This window comes from Schistocerca piceifrons, chromosome 1, assembly GCF_021461385.2.
Source record: "Schistocerca piceifrons isolate TAMUIC-IGC-003096 chromosome 1, iqSchPice1.1, whole genome shotgun sequence".
In the NCBI taxonomy this organism is placed as follows: Eukaryota; Metazoa; Arthropoda; class Insecta; order Orthoptera; family Acrididae; genus Schistocerca; species Schistocerca piceifrons.
The window spans coordinates 184,802,718-184,825,104 of record NC_060138.1 but is presented as its reverse complement, the minus strand read 5'-3'; the positions used below and the strand labels follow the sequence as shown (position 1 = coordinate 184,825,104).

At 38.5% G+C, this 22,387-nt stretch overlaps 1 protein-coding gene across 1 annotated transcript in view; it reads right to left on the bottom strand.

The window, feature by feature from the left end:
• Positions 1–22,387, bottom strand: part of LOC124789340 (active breakpoint cluster region-related protein) — a 134,977-nt gene that overhangs the window by 61,182 nt on the left and 51,408 nt on the right. Inside the window, exons 9-11 of the mRNA XM_047256665.1 lie at positions 14,592–14,774; positions 13,456–13,641; positions 1,906–2,095 (exon numbers count right to left, since the gene is read on the bottom strand). Of these exons, the coding sequence (XP_047112621.1) occupies positions 1,906–2,095; positions 13,456–13,641; positions 14,592–14,774 (559 nt within the window). The remainder of the gene's footprint in view (positions 1–1,905; positions 2,096–13,455; positions 13,642–14,591; positions 14,775–22,387) is intronic.

The following is a 22,387-nucleotide window of genomic DNA, read 5'->3' as shown; positions in this document are numbered from 1 at the left end:
CATTTTCAAATTTTTATAAAAGAAACTGCATGTAAACCAATTAACTGAATAACAATAGTGATCAAAGTAATTTTGATAAAAATTTAAAACTAAAAACATTTCAATGTACCTGATCAGGTTTTAACCAACAACCTTTAGGATGTGAAGTCAGTACCTTAACCATTATACTATGCATACCTCTCTAAATTATTAATATTTTTAAAACTATAGAGCTTTATGCAAAATTTCAAAATTTTTTTCCATCGATTACTTGCAAAAGAGAGCCCACTAGGATGAATGGCTGCAGGGTGTGATACCTTGGAGTTTAACGTACATCACCAAATAGATTGTTTCAAAAAGACAATCCCACCATTGTGGACCTCTCTTTGTTAGTAATGATAGCTTTAGCTATAGAAACACTTGTATTGGCTAACTCTAGAATAATTAATTTTACTGAACTGCAAGTAAGACAAGGTTAGTGTATAATCATTTAGAATAAAGAATATTTATTAGAGACTATTTAAGGGGAGGAAAAAGGAAGAGAAAAAGAACAGCACAAACAGCAGAATATTTCAAGAAGATGGATATTAACCAAACAAATATTATCCAAAATACCGCAAACAGCAGCAGAATGGAAGGAATGCCATCAGAACCAATGGAAATAAATGGGAACTGGAGATGAGAGAAGCTGAAATTCTCATGGTCTCTAGTTTTAATAACTCAACCAAAAACTTAAACAATGGAATTGTATGGAGGAAAAATAAACAAAAAGAGAAAACCATCCTTTATGGAAGAATTATTCGTACTTGCTCCCAAAACGATCATTCGGGAACTAAATTCATTTGCACACACATAAAAATACAATATACTAGGCCTATCCAGAAAGTAGATTTTGCTTTTTTTGTGAACAGGAAAAAAATAATATTTTACTCATCCAAAAGCAACACTTAAATACTACTTTTCAACACGGTCTCCATACAATTTTGGCACTTATTGTGGTATACAAGCTTTGATGTCCCATTGTCATAAAATTCTCCCATCTGAGACTTCAAACCAGTTGGTCATGCCCTCCCACAGCTCCACGTGGTCATCAAAGTGCTGCATTGCAAGCCAGGTATTCATCATAGGAAATGGATGGTGATCACTGTGTGCAAGATCTGGACTGTATGGAGAATGAGGGAAGAATCCAGAAATGCTGATACAGCCATATGCTGGTTTTTGTCGTTTTCTGTCAAGATTTTTAGTACCCATCCAGCACCAAATTCGTGATAGCCTAGCTTCTGTGCAACAATTTGCTGCAATATTCGCGAAATTTGTAGAAAACTCAAAACACACTGAATTGATGATTTTCTTGAATCGCCTCATCGAGTTTTGCGACCAGTTCATCAGTCACAATGCTTGGTCGTCCACTCTGTTCTTCATCGTTAACATCAGTTTGGTCACTTTTAAACCTAATGCTGCATTGGTGCACTCCATCTTTAGTGTTTCCAGACACTTCACACAGCTGACAATGAACATCAACTGTTCTATGGTTTTTGCCACCAAAAATCTAATTACTGACCACACTTCATAACTTGTGGAATTTTCAATTGCGATACACATTTAAAACTTTTACGATGAAATAACAGGAAATGAGACAAATCTCATGATGGCATGGCTGAATGCCAACTGAATGAACAAATGCTCAGACAACAATATGATTGCACTAGTCCTGTCCATCGTTGCTACAGGTGAAAACGTAATCTACTTTCTGGATGTATCTCGTATGTCCTGAACCAAACGGTTTGCAGGCTACATTATTAATGTATTTAAAGTTTTTACAAAAATCACATCTCTTCAAAAGATAGTACAATGCATATGTCTTGAAATGCTAAAAACCTGTAAGCAGCTGCTCAACTCATTAAAATGTGAAAGTCTGGTCTCTACCTGCAGGATGATCCAGTCCCTGAAGCTCATGTAGAGTGATGTAGAGATCTCCCACTAATAAACTCTCATCCCTGCCTGTCCGCAGTAAGTAGGATCCCATGTCAGTCTTCAAGTAATTACGGCAGGCAGTGATCCATGCTTGCAATTCATACATGCTGACAGAAACATTTGGGCTTGGAAGTTGGCATGACTGTGGAAAACAACAAATTAAACAAAAAATTAATATTAACTGAGTAATATTGCACTACTGACATTAAGACATTCACCTTCGAGGATTATTATCCAGTAAGAAAATTATTTCTGGTGCACCTTCCTGTGAATATGAGGGTAGTTAAATATGTAACCATGTTTGAAGGCAGATGGTGCTAACATGGGTTGGTGTTACCATTATTAGTTGCCATTTTTTAGATGACGGTAAGACAAAAGGTCATCAATTCAAAGATTAGTCTGAACATGGCAGCCACTTCAGAAGGAAGTACTGACTGGTTTTTGCTGCGGTAGAGAAAAGTGAAGTACTGTTAATGGATCCATTCTTTGCTCCTGGACTGGCATGCGATGACATGAATGTGAAACTGGATGCTGCTTACGATGATTCTCCAGTTTCAATGACAACAGTGAGAGACTGGTTCAACAACTTTAAGTGTCCAATAGCTGTTTTTGATGAGGATCTCCGAGGATGCGAGGCCATTGTGGTTACTGAGTAAATAATTGAAAAAGTCCACAACACGAATCTCATTTGTTGTAACTTAGTACAGTGAGCACATGTAACGAAGCAGTGTGTGTCTCCATGGCCGGCCTTGCATTGGCACACACAGTGCAGAAAGCGGTGCACTGTGTGCCAAACAGCCGTACATATGACAGCACATCATGGCCTTAGGGAGATTAACGTTATTGTGACAGACGTATGCTCCATTTAAGACTGCACTAACGTGTGTGTGTGTGTGTGTGTGTGTGTGTGTGTGTGTGTGTGCTAAATACTACTTCATTCAGTGCCTTATTATGTCTCTACATGTGGAAATGGAATAAAAGCTGTTGGCTGGAATTCTGATACTGTGTTTGTACAATACGACAATATTTTTGGTGACGAGGATGGGATTCTATTGTGTGTTTCATTTATAAGTTCGTTCTGGCCAATATATGGAAGAAATTCTTCAATATCTGGTTGAATAGCAGCAAGCTCTCACCAGCCAGCAACAGGTTCCTCCATGGTACTAAACAATTTGGCAGTATCACTGATGCGCCAAGTTTGCCGCCATTGATGCAACCTCCACCGTTTCCTCCATGTGACAATTCTGTGGGAGATTAGATGCATATGAAAAATGCCTTTGGCAACATTTCCAAAGGTTTGGAGTCATCTAGCCCAAAGTGTGTAAGGCTTACTTTATGTCAAGGAAATGTGTCAGTTGCTCTCTACTTATCACTATAAATGTACTCATGTTATTGCTGCTCATGATGAGGTCTACCATTGTCAAAAGTGGCTGTGTCAGTCGTACAATGCTTGAGCAGTGGATCTTCACACGCTTATCCATCACCGCCAGTTTTTAGTGAAGCTCACTGGGACACATATACAGATTCGATGGTTCATGATGCTATAATATGCCTGGTTCAATAGAGAAGTTCATAAACATGTTTTACACTGTGAAAATCCCTCTTTCACAGAGGTTTTGAACATTGCCCAGCCTTTCAAGTACCAAGGGAACCACAAAATTAAGTAGAAGATTGGCGTGAAGTTGCTGATTTGCTTCTCCTCCTCAATTGCCATGATTTGCTCACGGGAGGAACACGATGTCACAGTTGTGCAACCGCCATCTTCATGATGCATGGGGCAGCATTGTGCTAAACAGCAACAGCGGTCCACATTACAACTGCAGCTGCGTGCTGCTCTCCCTTCGTTTCCTTATTGTTTTGTTCAACATGAGCGGGCCCCGTGCCTAAAGCATTAGGTGACATGCAACCATTGTAAAAAAGAAAATGTACTGCATCTGTTTGCCGCTCTCAACCTTTTGTCATCATACATGAACACGGATGTGAGCCCATGTTCATGTCTGATGACAAAAGGTTGAGAGCTGCTAACAGATGCCGTAAGTATGTCTATCTTTTTCCCAAGCCTCAAAAAACTCTATACTGAAGTAAATGTTATGGACAAGATGTTAAAAATCCAATTGGACACAGGTGCAGCAATTTGTTAAATTCTCAAACTTATGTGGATTTTGGATCACTGGTGTTGTCCCCTGTCTCTCGTCAGATGGCGAGTTACAACAAATAACAAATACCCATTTTGGGACAGTTTTCTATTCCCGTAGTGTGTAAAGCAGTTGTTGCGCCTTTGACATTCTAGTGGTGGATAATGCCAACACTGAAAACTTATGTGGGTTGGATGCCTTAAGAATTTTTGGCTTCCATACTTCTGACAAAGTGCACCCAGTATCGGATGAATGCACTCTGCTCGGAATATTACTCCTTGTTTTAAGTAGATCTCGGGCATACTACTGATTTCAAGGCTCACATCATAATGAAATGGACGGTGTGCCCCCCCCCCCTCCCACCCCTTTTTTGTGCACACCCAATCCCAATAGCTTTATGGGAGCAGGTCAGATTAAAAATTAGAACTAGACAGATTTACGTCTGTTACCACACCTGTTTTCTCTAGTGAGTGGTCTACTCCACAGGTGATTGTCGTAAAACCAAACAGCAACTTTCGGCACTGTGGTGATTTCAGAAACTCTGTAAATTCACAGTGTCTTACTGATACCTATCACTTATACTGACAGGGCAAACTCTTAGCATGGCTTTCCGGGAGCCAATATTTTTCCAAAATATCTGTCTGAGGCCTAGCTGTAACTGCCTCTGATGATGATTTCAAATGTATCCTCATAGTGAATACCCCATTCGGGGAACATGAATACCAGCGGCTGCCATTTGCTGTAGCTAGCGCGCCTGGAGCAACTCACAACCTCCGCGTTTGGGTGCATTAATTACCTGAAAGATACTGGGGTTTCCAGTTCTTCAACAGGTAACACATGAGGAACATTGGGGGTCTAGTTCGCTGTGCTACAGGTCATCAGGTTGAACAGTAACTTGAACAAATCGTAATTTTTTCAGCCATCTATCGTTTAACCAAGTTTTGAAGTCTTGCATGCTGGTGTCAGGTCTTTGTACCAACATGTTGATGCCACTACAGCTTTGCCACATTCTACCTATGTCAAGGATCTACAGGCCTATGTTGGAAAGATTGCATACTACCATAAGGTTTTTGCTGATGCACCCACAGTGGCTCGATGCTTTTGCGCTCTCTTATGTAAAGATGTTCCTTTTCAATGGTTGCCTGCCTGCGAGCATATTTTTACCCTGCCGAGCTCAAAATCACACTCAGCACCTTGCTTGGTTACCTTCCAACCAGGCCATCTTTTAGCCACAGATGCCGCCCAGTATGGCCTTGGGGTCAATCTCTCACACAAATACCTGGACAGTCCTGAATGCCCTCTTGTGCACGCTTACAAAAACATGAATAAGGTGCAACAGCACTACTCACAGATAGAAAAAGAAGGCCTTGCTATTGTGTATGCACTCAAAAAATTTCTTGTTTTCATCAACAGTTCTAAATTTAATTTTATTACTCATCATAAACCGCTGGTTTCTCTTTCCCATCAGTCGGCATCTCTACCAGACAAAACGACCCGTTGCCTGCAACCCTGGCTTCTGTTTTTGTCACATTAAAACTAAGAGATTCATTTCCACCTCACAGCACAACACACTAATGCGGATGCTCTTTCTCGATTGTCAATTGGCTCCAATCCAGCATTTGAGGATGAACTATTGTGTTTCCATTAAGATGTCTAAGCCCATACTAGTTCTCAGATTTTGTCGGCTGTTGCGGCTGATTCTGTCTTACCTCAGGTCGTTCAATGTGTCCATCACAGCTGGCTGGATAAACCACCAGGCCAGGCTTTGGATCCCTTGTGAAATTATTATGCTCTCTGCAACCGCCTCTCTGTTCTTGATGGTGTTTTACTGTTGGCTATTAACATGCTGGTGCCCAGGGTTATGATCCCATCTACACTGCGGTGGGATGTCTTACATCTTCTCCACCTGGACTGGCAGACAGGGGCCCTCGAAAGAGTAATGTATTTGTGACAGATGTATACTGCATGTTAGACTGTGTGTTAATGCCCTTCTTGGTTTTGTGTGTTAATAATAAATACTAGTTCATTCACTGTTTTTGTATATTCCTGCATATGGAAATAGAATAAAAGTTGTTGGTTGGTATTCCGACAGTGTCTTTGTGCAGTGTTACAATACCAATAATCACTGAAAAAAAGTACACAAAATAGAAGACGCCAAAGGTATGTTGACTGAAATACCAATAATACTTTATGTGGTAAGTTGGCGATACAAAAATTCTCAGCTCAATCGGTGCCACAACTGTGACGATGGATAGCAGCAGGTGTGGCTTTAAACTTTGAAGCTATATTTGTAGCAGTTTAATTAAGACTACAGGCCATGATGTTGCTGTTGATGAGAGGAGATTTCATAATTATACCCCAAAAACCCAGGAACAATCAAGACAGTGGGATTACTTCCAGTGACTCTGCTCCAGGGAAAGTGAAAGTGATCCTCTCGGCCGTAATAGTTGAAGAAATGATGGGAAGGGCATCTTAGAAAAAGAAAGGTTATCATTGGAGAATATTACAATGAGATATTGGACCACTTTGACTGAAAACTGAACACGGCCCATGTGTTAAAGCAAAAGGTTCGGTTTCACCACAACTATCACCTACAGTTGTTCCTGAAAAACTCCAAACTAAACAAATATTATTATAAGATGCTGCCTTATATCCTTTATATTTGCCTAATGTGGCTCCTTGGGATTTCTTTTTGTTCCCGAACATAAATAAATGGCTCGCAGGTAAAAAAAATGGTGCAAATTAAGAGATCATCACTGAGCCACAGACATATTTTAGATAAGTTGCCAACTGCCTTTTTTTTTATAAAAAATTGTGTAAAAACAATGGTTAGGACAATGAGGATAGAGCATATCCCTAAAATGGAACCATGCTGAAAAATAATTAATTTGGTTTAGAATGAGATATTGTGCACAAAAGTGGAACAATTTCTTTGTTCTGGGTCAGACTTATAAACAAATCAAGGTAACATTAAATTACACCATTTGTTATTTTACGTTTACGGGGAATAGCTACATTTCCTTGATTAATATTGTGTAAGAATTATTCCATACCTCTAATTAACTTTTTATTTGATGACATCTACCTAGCTCTCATCTGAATCTTGGGCTGTCAATGGCAGTTATGTCACTCTCAGTCCCACACAACAATTCTATTGTCACCAACAAAACACATTTTCTGATTTTTAGATATGAGGGTGGATCAAGTATAAATGTGATTTTATTTTTTATTTAAATTCATTTATTGAAAAACTCAAGGCAATTATAATTCTTTTTTTCCCCATGGTCTCCTGCTTTGGAAATGCATTTGTCCCAGTGTATGGGCAGCTTTTTGATGCCCTCATCATAAAAAGAACTGGGTCGTGTCACCAGCCAGTTGTGCATCTTCAAATCGTGGCCTTCCTAGAGCTTCTTTAAGCGGTCTGAATAAATGGAAACTGCAGGGCAATAAGTCCGGGCTGTAAGAAGGATGATCAAGTGTAGTCCAGTGCATTTCCTGCAGCTTGGAAGGGCTGTAAGTAAGATGATCAAGTGTAGTCCAGCGCAATTCCTGTAGCTTGGAAAACAGTTAGAGCTGCAGTATGGGGTTGCGCATTGTCATGGAGGAGGATCACCTGTCGAACTGACTGATCTCGTCTTTTGCAGCAATATGCAACTCTCGCCTTGTTCAACGGTTTGCAGTAGTAAGCACCATTAATTGTGTGTCGCTCATGCAAAAAAATCAATCAGTAAAATGCATCACTGATCGAGGAGGGGGACCACGGGGAAAATAAATAAATAAATAAATAAATAAACAGTTGAAAGAACCTTGCCAGCTGACAGTCGAGTCATGGCTTTCACTGGTGCTGCCTCCCTTTTCCTCTGCCATACCTTACTGGCTTTCTCGGATTCTGGAGTGTAGTGGTGAACCCATGTTTTGTTGCAGGTGACGATCTGACTCAAAAATGCATCACCTTCTTCTCCAAACCTTGCTGTAAGCCTCTGACAGACATTCAAACTTCTCAACTTCATATTTTTGGTCAAAAGTTTAGTGACCCATCTGGAACACACTTTCCAGAACTGTAGGCCATTTGTGATCACTGCCTGACAGTTGCCATAACTGATTCCAACTTTTTGTGCAATTTCTGATACTATCGCCCGTCGATCATCGTCAATAGTCTTTAACCACATAAATGTTTTTGTCTGTAAGGCTGGTCCAAGGACGGTGATCATGTTGCTGACTTTCCTTGAACTTTTTATGCCAGGGAAACACACGAGTCATTGATAATGTTTGATCACCGAACTGTGCAGTCAATCTTTGGCAAATTTCCACCGCTGTAACTCCTTTACGAGCAAGAAATTTGATAATTAAGCATTGTGCAATGGAAGGGTGCACCTTTTGCTCAGACATTGCGAGCATTACTGACGAAACGGCGGGTAATATCTAACAGCATGCTCTCCTCACTTTTAACGGTCCTGCCTAAGCATAACAGAAGTGCGGGGCCAGTCCTTCCAACTGTTGATGTTCAGGAACAAAAATCCCATTTATATTTGATCCCCCTCATAACTACAGTTCATATGGATAAACCATCAGAACTTTACAGCCATTAACTTGCTCTCCAGTATGTGCCTAGTATCTAGCATGTGCCTGGAAATGTAAAGCAAAAGTCGTCTGATGGAGCCCATGACTCTCTTCTTTCATGTCCTTCCTGGTTTCTACGTTTGGACCTCAATTGCACTTCCCTTGTTACTGTGCTTCCAGTTTCTTTCAAACTGCCGTATTAAAATTTTTCAATTTCATTTTGTGTTGTGTCACTAATTAAATCTGTTTTGGGATTATATTTACTGTTGATTCTTTTACTTTTTGTCTCTTACAATTTCATTTTTTTTTTAATTCTCTTCATTATACTCACTCAGTGAGTTATCACCTGTCCTTTCTGTCACACCCTTTCCTATATTTTTGTCTTTTTAGTAACTTCTTTTAGTTGAATATTACTTTTCATTTGTACCACACAACTGTATCTCTCTTGGCAATACATTATTTGAACTGTCCTAAACTTTGAAATCTGTTACTGTTAAATATTACACACAATTACTTGCAAATTTTTCCTGTTGAAATATCTACCCACCGAATTTACTGTCATTAATTCACAATCCACACAACTTTTTTGTTATTGTGAAGTAGAAATGTCTGTAATCTGAACTGTTACAGTATGCAAAAAATAACTTGCAATTGGCCGATTGCAGTGGCAGGGGGCAGTGTTGTCCACTTGCAGCCAACATTGTTTCACAAGGTTCTGCAAGAAGCTATGAAATAGGTCACAGTAATCACATGGCACTTGAGATAGAACTATGATTTGCTGGTGGCTGGCTTACGTCATTCGGCTCACTGAAACGTCAGTCACTAAGTTATTTTAATTCTAGTACAGCCATACTGGATATTTATTGTCTTGTCAGCTATCAAAAGGTTACAAGTGTTTAGGTAGTATCAGCATTTATTTATTTTGTATAAAATTGGATCACAGAATCTGCATTAAATTTTGTAATAAGAATGGAATAAAGTGCAGCCATTCGACAAAATCAAACAATGACAGTTGCAATCTAATCCGAACTTGCTTTTTTGTGTGTGTGTTCTTTTCTGAAAAAGGCTTTGGCAGAAAGCTAAATGTGTAACTGCCTTTTCGTTGTGCCTGTCTACATCTCAATGTGTCATTATTATGGTGAGCAGCAATCTATCTTTTCCTTATACTGTTGATAAAGTGCAGGAAATTTTTTTAGAAATGTTAAATATTTCTTTTGATGATTCTGCTGGGTAAAATAAAGATTCACATAAGGCACAGGTGTTTTGAAGAAGGCAGTGAAGACGTTAAAGATGATGAGTGGCCCAGCACATCATAAACCAACAAAATATTGGAAAAAGTGAAAGAAATGATTATGAATAATTGCCAAATCACAATCAGAAAAGTCAGTGATGATGTTGCTATATCATTTGGTTCACGCTTTGAAATTTTTTCATATGTTTTGGGTATGAAACATGTGACAGCAAAATCTGTTCTAAAATTGTTGAATTTCTAACAAAAATAGTGACAAATGCAAGCTGCTAAAGAGTCACTAGGCGAATTCAACAATGATGCAAAACTACGGAAATGCTTCACAACAGGCGATAAAACTTAGGTTCACGGACATGATGTCCAAACAGAGGGTTAATTGTCCTTGTGGAAGCATCTAGATCACCAAGACTGAAAAAAGCTCAACAACTGCAGTCAAACATGAAGGTTATGCTTATTATGTTCTTCGATTTCAATGGCACAAAGCACCACTAGTTCTTGCCATAAGGTCAAATGATCAATAAGGAGTATTAATTATAAGTTCAATGCAACTTTTTATGAAGCAATCTGAAGAGAAAAAAACCACAGTAATTTGTGGCAAAACAATTCTTGGATTTTGCCCCACAATAATGTAACTGGTCACTTCACTGATTGCTTGTGAATTTCTGACCAAAAATGATGTCCCAGCCTTCATATTTGGTAGACTACTTCTATTCCCAAAAATATAGATCACCTTCATGAGCCGTGTTTCTGGGAATGGACAAAGTGTATATTATCTAATGGGGACTATTCTGAATGGAATAACACTGATATGGATGACTATAGTCCGATCCATGAATGATGGTGGTTTGTGAAGCTCTAGACAGGGACAGGGACTGCACTGTTGCCAGTTCCCAAGTGACAGTTGCAGTAAGTGCACACACATACTCTGTGCTGGAAGAAAGCGTGTATACTACAAATTATGTCTCGTGCTTGGTTATGAAGAATTCGTCGCTCATCCCCACAATCAGCTGTGACACGTTCAAAATATATGGAACAAAAATTCACTAAATAACTCAGTATGATCACGTTTAATGGTCTGATTGGCTAAGACATTCACAGCAGAGCACTGATAACACTACTGAACACTCACTGGTTGCCGAACAATGCATAATGTATATTCACAGAACAAGCCTAAACTAGACCACTACTGTTTGTGACTTCAACTACAAATAAAATTCTTTCCAAAAAAACAAAAATTCTCATATTTTTAGGACATTGCAGTCTTTCAAATGATACAAAATGAAATAATGTGTGGTGGTGTGGCCCTCAACTACATACCCTCCGACTCAGAGTTGAAATATTAAAAGTTTTGGCTGGTTTCATTGTCTAGGGGCTGGGATGCATAGTTGCTGCATTACAAGCCAAATACTGCTGAGTCTACAGTATACAATATGAATAGACACATGAATCGAATGGTTGAAGGTTCCTATCACTCGGCAACTGTGAATTTTGAATGTAATATAGACATTTATAAATGACAGATTGCAATTAAATGAAATCTGCAGGTTCTATCTTAATGACTTTAAATGATGAGTACAATAGTAGAAGTACTTTTGAGAATGCGGTATATTTCTGCCAAAAACTTATTGGTGTCGATGGTCCTGCAATTAAATAAAATATAAGTTGAATAACAGGGAAACAATAGACTCCTACTGCACGTAATTAGTTATGAATGACAACATAGCTTGCGAGATGTTCACTTCTAAACACACACTACGTCTTCACTGTATAAGCCATGGAAATCTTACAAGTGCACAAGTCGCCACTCCGTAGTATTTCTATCTGTCGCGACCACGCGCAAACCGCTCCAAACACTCCAAGTCCCTCTCGCGACTGTGCATCCGTCGCGCCATCATGTCTAGCACTCTCCTGCGTCCTGTAGACTGTCACTCACATCGCCCTATTCCGAACTGCCCCTCAATTCACTTCAGTAGTCACCTCCGTTAGTAACGAGCGCTGTGATTGGCGATAGCACTTCCGTCATGCCTCCAAGCCAACGCACACTCACAAACACAAACACTTTGAAACATGTTCGAAATACTGGATTTACATTTAAATAACTTGAAATTAAATAAATATTCCTATGGCTGGACCATAAACACGCTCTAACATACATTACTAAATACATAAACAAATTAAATAGACATATATCAAGGGAATAGCAAGCAAAACTAGGACGGTAGCCCAATGTCTCTGTGCTTTCTAAAACACAGTAAATAATTGACCAATTTCTTCATAGAAATCGGACACTTTGACCTCCAATAACTCATGTATTATTCAAGTTACATGCCAGTATTATTTCATACCAATTTGGTTTTACACTAATAGCTTTCTAAAGACATGTTGAGCGAGAAAATCGGATGAACCATTTAGATTTTGGAAAGTCATTGCTGGGTGTTACTTGTATAATTTACAGTCAGATACTAAACTTTATGAACTAATAAAGATATTGAAAATCTGGTTACACCATCAGAATTGTCGTGCAAATAATGGTAACAAACATGTTTCTTTTGAAGGTATCATGATTCCGCTGGCTGTTCTTAATTTCTATACGAACTGTGAAATGTCTGCCATGATGGTTTCACACTGCCATCTTTGGCATTCTCGGCACGTCTCCTTCATTGACACAGCATCACTGCGCAATTCCCAGCCACGCTGTTGCTGGATCCCGGCTAATGTTCAGAACCACATGGCTGTCAATGAGCCGAGGTCCGTCGAGAGGCCCCAGTGCGGCCTCGCCAACTCCGAACTGAGAATATTTTCAGGTCGCCACAACTCACCCGTTACCTCACACCATACCTTGTACACAATAGAACGTGCCCTCTCTACTGCAGACAGCTGACCAGTAGATGGAGATTTTTAAAATATATTGATTCACAGCTAACACTTCCAACAATATATATAAACAGAGTATCATCTTCACACCACTTATCTCAACTGGGAAGATATCAACTATTGTGCATGTACAGTGGAGACACTGTGGCCATGGTAGACGTCCAGTAAAATGTTTATGTTTTTGACCTTTTGAAGTTTCCACAGAAACATCACATTCTCATAACCTTTATCCATCTGCTAATATATTGAGTAGTTGATAATAGATCATCAGCAGAAGCACATGCAATAATCTTGGCACTGTTACTTTCACAGCTTGCTCATGTACTTATCGCTTGCCCTTTCCTCTACTTTCCTTTTTCCTATGCTTTTTTTTTTTATACCACTCAACTGTAATCTCTCTTGGTATGGCATCCTGAGTGAGTGCTGTATCGAGTCTAAGGAAAAAAAATTCTTTTCCTTCTTTTCCAGCTTCCCTCGAAGATGCAAATGATGGAACATATGGTTATGAAACACTGACCAATTCTTTCTCTATCTGTGATTGAGAACCACATCATGACAATACTATACACTTTAGGTATTATTTTTTGGTCTGCAGTATCATTTCTTAGTATCCATTATTGAGAACATGCTTGTATTAATTTGGACTTAATGAATGATTTGCGCATTTTACTGACTGTATTTTACCTGCAGAGCATGAATTGCATCAATCCACTGTGTTCTTTCAAACTCGGATGAAAGGAAAAATGTGTAAGTTCTTGAACTGCGATTTCCAACTCTGAAGACAAGATTTGGTGACGCCAAAACCAGCTGTGCCTCCAAATCAGCCAATTTCTTACGCTGTTTCTCTGATCTGCTTCCCAGACGCAACCTCTGAAATGATAATTTCTACATTAATAATTGAAGACAGTAAGAGAGATTTCTGAAAGATAACATGTAGCACTTTTATCTTTGCACATAGCAGATATAAAAAGGAACCCAAAAACTTTTGAACATTAAGTGAAGTGTAAGGGAATGCTCAAAATAATTCAACTAGGTAGAACAAAAGGCAGAGAAAGAACTAATGAGGTGGTTGTTATTTTGTCTCTCCTGGCATATTTGTTGACAGGACAGTACTTAGTAACACGTGCCTTATGTCTATAATAATATAAACAGACAGATACTTAAGCTGACAGGGGGTACAAACTGTTGGTGTGGCGTATGAGTGGACCTGTTAGGAGACTTGGACCACACAATTACTTACTTAGAAACCATCAGCTAATACGAATATATGGTTCGTGTGTGTGTGTGTGTGTGTGTGTGTGTGTGTACAGGGGCATGCATATACTTAATATTACGACTGATAAAAAATACAGATGTCACTGCAGCAAATGTTATCATTTTTGGTGGACTCAGGTTGTTTTCTTTGGTATTTGAAGTGTTTCCTGATTGTCTAGCCTTTTGCTTTTACATTGGAAATATAAGATGCTGATGCTGAATTAAACGGTAACAGACTAAATAATAAGCTTGTGTAACTGCATTAGTATACACACATTTGCTCCATGTATTTCATAAAAATGTAATACTATGTTATATCATAAGAAAATCCACATGAATTGTATTCAGAAGCATCATGTCTTATAAATAGTTGTTCTGATCATGGGGAAACTGTGCACTTTGAAAGAGTGAGTGACAAAAGTTTTGGAAATACTACACAATATATAGTGCATTTATAGGACATAGTAGAGTTTTAACTTTAATCTTGGTGATGTGCTTGCATGAATAAATTCATTTACAACTTTTCAATGAGATTACTACAGTTTTAAGCCAGTGATCATACAAACCTTGTCATCATTCTTTTCATCCCAAAGAATTTGGTCTCTCACAGTGCAAGCTTGAGATTTAAGTGCAACAATGTTAGCTGGTGAATTTTCTCGTGGCTCAACAGCTGGTTCCTCAAAGATAACAATATCACCTAATGGAATATACCATTTCAGTTCAAATGTGAATTTGTCTCGTCCAGAAGCCTGAAAACAAAGTGTAATAGTTGAAATACTATTGAAAAAACCAGCATGAAAATATGACACTTGAATGAAAATTTGAGGAAAATAGTTAAAATGTGTGTGAATCTACAAGAGACAAACATTATTCACTGGAAAAATTAGTGCTACATGTAGTCAATGGACAAAAGTCAATTATTCAGATGCTTTGCAGTCATACTGACAATGAAGTAGAGAAAGGTTCAGAGAAGGATGAACAACTGAATTCGGTCTCCTGAAATTGTTTTGGTAAGGATAATCATACTAGAATTTCTCCTCTCAATCACCATGTAAATGCCTACATGAAAAATGTTGGGACATTTATTTGTTTACTTATTTATTAATCCAAAGATCATCCCACAATGATATAGGATTTGTCATCATAACACACTGAAAATAAGTATCTCAAATATACAGACAAGTAAAATGTACAGGTTATGTTATTATGAGGATAAGACAGAAGGTCGACTGTGGCATCTTGGCATTTGTCTGGAATGATTTAGGAAAGACACACAAACCTAAATCAGGATGGCACAGCAAACTCCATTCTTCTGAATATGTGGTGTATTATATTAAATAGTATGTTAACAACCGCACCGCCTCATTCATCTGGTCCCACTTGTACAATTTTTTTAATTTTTACCCACACAATCTGCACAAGATAACATACAAAACATTCTTTTTCACTGAATCACTCCACATACTACGAACACCCTCTGGTGATTTCAGGATCATGAACATGATTCTGCAATAACAAAAATCATTCCTCAGTGGACAGGTACCTAGACCTGAACCTGATGACATATCTCTAACATTCTATATACATTATGCAAAGTAACTCCTTTCCCTTCTAGCAGCACTTTATTTGAGATTGGAAGAGTAACAAAATGTTAAAATCAATTGGATAAAAGCGCAGGTCATTCCAGTTTCTGAGAAAGGTTGTTGGACAAATGCATTATATTGACATTAATCTGTTGTAAAATTATCTAACTAATTGTACGCTCACTTATTACAATCTTTTTTGGGACCAAAAAATTCCTTGATGGACATCAACATGAATTCTGCGAGGAGTTTCAACTAGGTTTGCTCTATTTGACCATGAAATCTAGAAGAAAGTAAAATTGCTGCACTGGTTAATGTTATGTTTATGAACTTCCAGAAGGCAATACAATTCTTTACTATCTCCTAGTAAACAAAATACAAGATTATGGAATACTGGATCAGCTTTATGATTTGACTGGAAACTTCCTAGTCAGTAGAACTATACTGTTCTCAAAAATAATCAGGCATGAAACTAGCTTCAGGTGTTTCTCAAGTGATTCTTACTGTTACCATTACTGCTCACAACATATTTACCGGACTTATTTTCTAGGAGTTATCAGCCACATTTCCTCTGGTGTTCTAATTGTTTGTAGTTTCTGTTTACTAATGTGTAAATAGAGTCGATTCAAACAAATGTCATTTGCAGTGTCAACAAAAGTATAGGTTATTTATCATCATAAACAAAATGTTCTTCAAATGGAATTTTATACATTTATTTGATGTGATTTAGTTAAAACTATGATAGTCACTGCACTGAAGAAACAAGTCAAAGAATGCGAAAGATATCCCAAAAATTAATTGCAAAGGCAGTGTGTTGCCTTTTATTCAGAAAATGTAGATGTTCAATTTGGAGTCAGGAAAGAAAAAGGAAAACAAGATGATACTGGATATTTGAGGACAGGTCACAGAATGTTGAAAGGTAAAGGGTACATGGACATCTGTTTTGTTAATTGGGAAAAGGTATTCATGTGGACTGTAAAGACACAACATCAATAATGTAACTCTTTATAAAGCAAAAAATGGTAGAGCATATTGGCAATGAGGAAATGGACGAGACGTGTACTGGAAGAAAAGAAGTGTTGGAAAAGTGTTGATGTCACCAACACTGTCAGTATTCACGCTGAGAAATTAAGAAGATAACACATAACATAAAGCAAGAGGCACAATAGTAGGAGAAAGGGTAAAGAGAACGAAGTACACAGATGACTAACCAGTGCTGACTGAGTCGGAGAAAGACAAAGTTTATAATGGGGAGGATCATAAAATTGGGAAAGAGAGAATGGAATGCATATCAACGTAGGAAAGACTAAATTGATGAGAATACAGTGTGTGTCCAAATATCATTGGAACAAAAGGCCTTGTGTTATAGTTCACAAGTCTGTTATGGTCCAGATTCCAGATCCCCCAAGCCTATGTACAGTCTCTGTTCATCTGTATTTTTCATTTCCACAGTCTCATCTCTCTTTTGGCCCCACTGCTTCTATCTCCAACCATCTCTCTTTCTCATTACTTGCCACTTTCTCTCTACCACCACCACTCTCTCTTCCAATGGCACTGTCTCCTCTCTCTTCCACTCTTGCTCTCTTTCAGCACAAAGAAAGTATGAATATGTATGCAAGTCAAAACTTTGGTGAGGACGGCAGAATGAGGATTAAGGCAGCCTGCTCCTCACTTTTTGTCAGAGTCTTTTAAAGAGGAACATCTTTGCCTTTTTTGTGCTATGACATGGGTATTTTTCCACTGGTTCCCTTCTCTTCCCTGCTGCTGATGGTGTGTTGCTTACATAAAACGATTTCTACACATCAAACAAGTTTGAACCATCTACTTACATACTTCGCCACATTTATACAAGGGTTGGAACTTTAATAGTGGCAACTATTTATTTACAGCTTGTAAAAAATAAATATGTTTCAAAGTTTATGTGGAGGTCGTAGGATACTCTTAGCAGTGCCAGCTGTGTTGACAGTTCAAGCAGTGCAGTCTATTGACTGACGAATTTGTAGCAGTTCTGAAGCGAATGCCGTGAAGTCTTTCCTTCAGTTTAGAAATCAAGTTGAACTCACGAAGGCTTAAGTCAACAGAGTGCAGTAGGTGGTATAGCACTTAGCAGCACCATTAATCAAAAAAATCTATAACAGCTTGCACTGTACATGCTTGAGCATTGTCCTGTAAAGTGAGGGTCAAGTCCTGCAGAAAAAGTCATCACTGCTCTCTCTATGCTGCTCATTTTTCGAAGACAACCTACGACAACTGGTACCAATTCATTCTGCAAAGATGATGGTGAGGTGTGAGTTGATGGCATTGTTTATCACAGGGCCATATTTTGCCGAGAAGATGAGACCCGTGGTTCCTGTTACCTGTACTGTCACTGGGAAATGCTATGACAGTCTTTTGCACACCAACATATCACAACCCTTCAACAGTGTAGATGTGCCATTAGGAACATTTTTACACAAGATGGTACACCTCTGCACATTGCACAGCCATTGAAGCAGCTGCTGCACAGGCATTTTGAAAATGCTATAATTATCAGCTGTATTTCCCTAAAGTTCGGCCATCAAGATTTCTCAGTCTTAAGCTGTGCGACTTTTGGCTGTTGGGCTATCTGAAAAATGTTGTGTTCAGTGCTCCAATTACAAACATAGCTGAACTGGAGACACACATTGTGCAATGTATTCTGAACATGACCCCTAAACACTCTGATCTGTTGCGGAACATGCTCTTTCTTGATTTCACCTTGTGGCAGAAAACGATGGACAGTATATCACTATATATTGAACAAGGCTTGCACCTGTCTCAGGACAATTAGAAACCGTTCTCATTTTGTTTTCTATGCAGTTTTTGGCCCCATGACAATTAAAAACCAAAGTCATTTTTTTATTCTGTTTTTGGCGTCAGGAAAATCAAAACTGATGCCATTTTGCTTTTTGTGCATTTTTGGCATCAGGACAATTTAAAACAGATTTTTTTTTATCCTATGTGGCATGACATTGCCGTGGTGATAGGCTTATCACCTAACTAACAATGCCACAATTGTTGACTTCCAAACTTGTGCAGTAATGCACCATGAACAGTACGGATGGGTGATTCATCTGTCATTAGTAGCTGGCCCCATTTATGCCAAGATGCTTACAGCGCCATCTACTGGTGAAACTGTTGTTAATCCCTCCCTCATGATGTTTCCCCTTGTGTCAATAATATGCTGTTCAAATTTGATGTCACTCTGGGCAGTGGTTCTCTTTCTCCAGTATTCTGAAACTGGAATTTGGATTTTGGGCACTATGTACTTTGATACAAATAAACAACAAATAAGTACATGTAATATAAGAGTGACACAAAATTGTTCGCTTTACATTTTTTCTGGATACTATCCTCATCCATCATAGACTAACGAAAATGCCCAGCTTACGATTTGTTTCTTGAAAGAGTAAAAATGTTATTAGAATTATTTAACTGAAGATGCATCTTCCCAGTTTTCCATAATTTTTGACAGTCGCTTTAAGTGCCTTTCAGGCATGTTCTGACCCTTCCTACCTCTTTTGTTACTGCAGTACCGCTCTGAGTATACATGTATAGGCCTGGAGTGATCATTATACAGAGACAGCACGTCAAAGTTTTATTGATAATAAAATGCTGATTAAAAACATAGTCTGGTAACTTCACAACCTTTGTGATGATCCTAGAATCCTTGCCAGGAGTTTACTACTGAGTTAAAACTACATTTACAGCTCACACCAGATATGATGGCAAAAGTACGGTAACTCTGAACTGCTGGATCTTGTTAACGGATAACGATACTGAATAAAGTTTCACAGTTCTGAGATCAACATCTTAAGAGCATGTGGTAAAAATTTCAAATGATTTACCATGAACAGAAATTAATGAAGTGGCCATTCCACAATTGATATTTTTCATACCAAAAAATCATGGGTTTTTGGGAGCTTTTTCAGGAACTGACTATGATCAAATGGTGCTATTATAAGCCACTCACGGTCCACCCTAACCATACCTAATGCAAAAGAACTAACTGATTTGCTCAGTTTGCCAGGTGTGGCAGAAGTGTGTAAAGTTTAAAATTTGACCCCGTATTGTAGTATAGCTACTGTATGCGCGTTCTTCCTACAGGTATACAAGTGGTTGTTAGGCCAAGGGCTATCCAAATCACTTGACCCTTTACCTCCTTGATGAATAGAGCTTGAAATACGAACCACTGAAAAATCACTTTTTCACGTGTGGGTTCTTGGGACATATTGACACGGTGCTCTGGTGTGCATAGATTGACATGAAGTGAATAGCAGAGTCTTGCAAAAGGATGTTGGTGAAACAGAAGGTACCAGAGAACAATGTACAATGAATTTCTTCTAAAAAAAAAATGTTCAAATGTGTGTGAAATCTTATGGGACTTAACTGCTAAGGCCATCAGTCCCTAAGCTTACACACTACTTAACCTAAATTATCCTAAAGACAAACATACACACTCATGGCTGAGGGAGGACTTGAACCTCCGCCGGTCTTCTCATTCTCCTCACACTATGTTTACTCAATAATGACGAGAAAAACTGTAAAGTTTATCAGAGATACTGCTACAGACACAAGGTCTCAGCTTTTACAGACAGATATTCAACCATAATACTCATGGGTGGGGAGGGGAATGAGAAAAGGGGCGCAGGGACAGGGCAGTCAGTTCTGCATGTTAATGAAAAGATAGAAATATTTAAGTTTGATATGTTGAGGTGATTACACTGATTAGTAATTAATGAGGGCAAGGATGCTGCACTGAGTCATGCATGAATTCTTTAAAACAAACCATTCACACATTTGATAAAAGTGACCTAAGGGAACCACAGTAAATATAAATCTGCATTATGAGATTGATCTAACCTACAATTTAGCTAAGCACAGTTTTTGCTTGAAGCATTGCACACACTTACACACAGGGAAAAAGGTAATTTACAATGAGAAAAAGCTAGCTTATTTTTAAAGAACATTTTAATAAAATACTTTCAGCTAATGGTTCCAAAAATCCAACTCTTTAGCATATGTTACAATGTACATACAACTGCTATTGTAAAAAATAATCAATATCCCATATATATTAGAAATGTGAAAGTTTGTGCATGAGTATGAAATAGCTGGACAGAATAAAGATAGTTTATACCCTGAATTAACACACAAGCTATCTTTCATTCTGAAAATAAATATATAAAGAATCACTGTATCCATGAGATGGTCACCGCAACTACCGTTTATGTGGGATAGGTAATGTAACTTGACAGCCATCCATGAACGTCAACGATCAAATGAATCCATTAAGTTTAGTGTAGAGATACTGGTGTCGAAGAATGAATCAGTGGGAAACTGTCCCAAAAGTTGGAGCTGAAGGAGATTGTACCTGTCCTACTGATATGTAATCTGGATGCGAGAAGATTGTGCAGTGGCATCAGGTTACACATCATGGAACTGAGAATGCATATCATGCAGGCCACCATCACCACCGAGTCAATGGAGAAATAGTACTGATACCACAAATTTGTATCATCCCAAGAAACTTGCCTTTCTAGTTCAAATCATTGAAGTTTCATCTGAAAGTGGTCTTCTCGATCACTATAGATAAAAGTCAGGGACAAACGTTAAAAGTAGTAGGTATTCGTCTAGGCACACCACATTTTTGTATGGACAGCTCTACACTGGCTGCTCACATGTACTGAGTTGTTCTCCTCCCCCCTTCAGCCCCAATGTTGTGTGGTTTGTCATCCACGGATCTTCACAGCAAATAATATGGAAAGTTGAAAGTTTGTAAACCAATAGCCATGGGGTTTCTGGTCGGAAACATGATTCATTCATTAACGTACGGAACCCAACAGTATGACAAAATCCAAGCAGGATGTGGTATGACTTTTATGGGCTAGTGAAAACTGTATGGTTGAGACTATTTGGGATAGGGAGTATTGACTTTCTTACAGGTTTGAAAAAATATCGCATCCAGCAAGTCTTTTTAGCACTTAATGACTGAGGAAGTTTGCGAACATTATATGGCTAACTGAATGTTTTGAAAGAATTGTGCAAAACAGTCAGGAAATATACAAACAAAAGGCACGACTTAACAACAGCAATATTTAATGCTCGCCACAGCAGAAAGTGAATTAACGACACAATTTCTGGCTATCAAGTTTCCTTGGAGGGAGGTATGTGGCTACCATGAAAGCAATCAGAACCAGAGCTAATACTGTACATCGACGTCCTGGGTCTGGGTAGCATGGAGGTTCCTCTTGGATGACTGTCTGAACTGTAACTCCTTGTCAGGTGCCTCTGCCTCCACCTTTTGTACCACACTGCAAACCATGTCACTCTTTCAATGCCACTATCCTGTGAGGTCTTGTCTGACCACTACTCTCACCACCAATGACTTGCTGTGCCCTGCCTACTGGCTTTTTCATGTGAACTCTGTATCGGCATCCTGCCATGCCTGACCACACCCTGCTGGCAGTGTTTTCTTTGTACTTTCTACCAAACTTAATCGTTTTGGTTTTGGTTCTTTACTTTCAGGCATTTCATTTTCTTAATACGCAACAACAATGTTAACGTTTGCCAGAAAGAATATGATTCTCAGAAGATACTTATTACATATGAAAACTACAAATCTTACTTTCATCACAGTGACAATATTATGAAAAGGATAGATTGCTACTCAATGTGTAGTGGAGATGTTCAGTTGCAGATAGGCATAACAAAAAGACAGTCAAACAAGTAAGCTTTTGGCCACTAAAGTATTCTTCCCA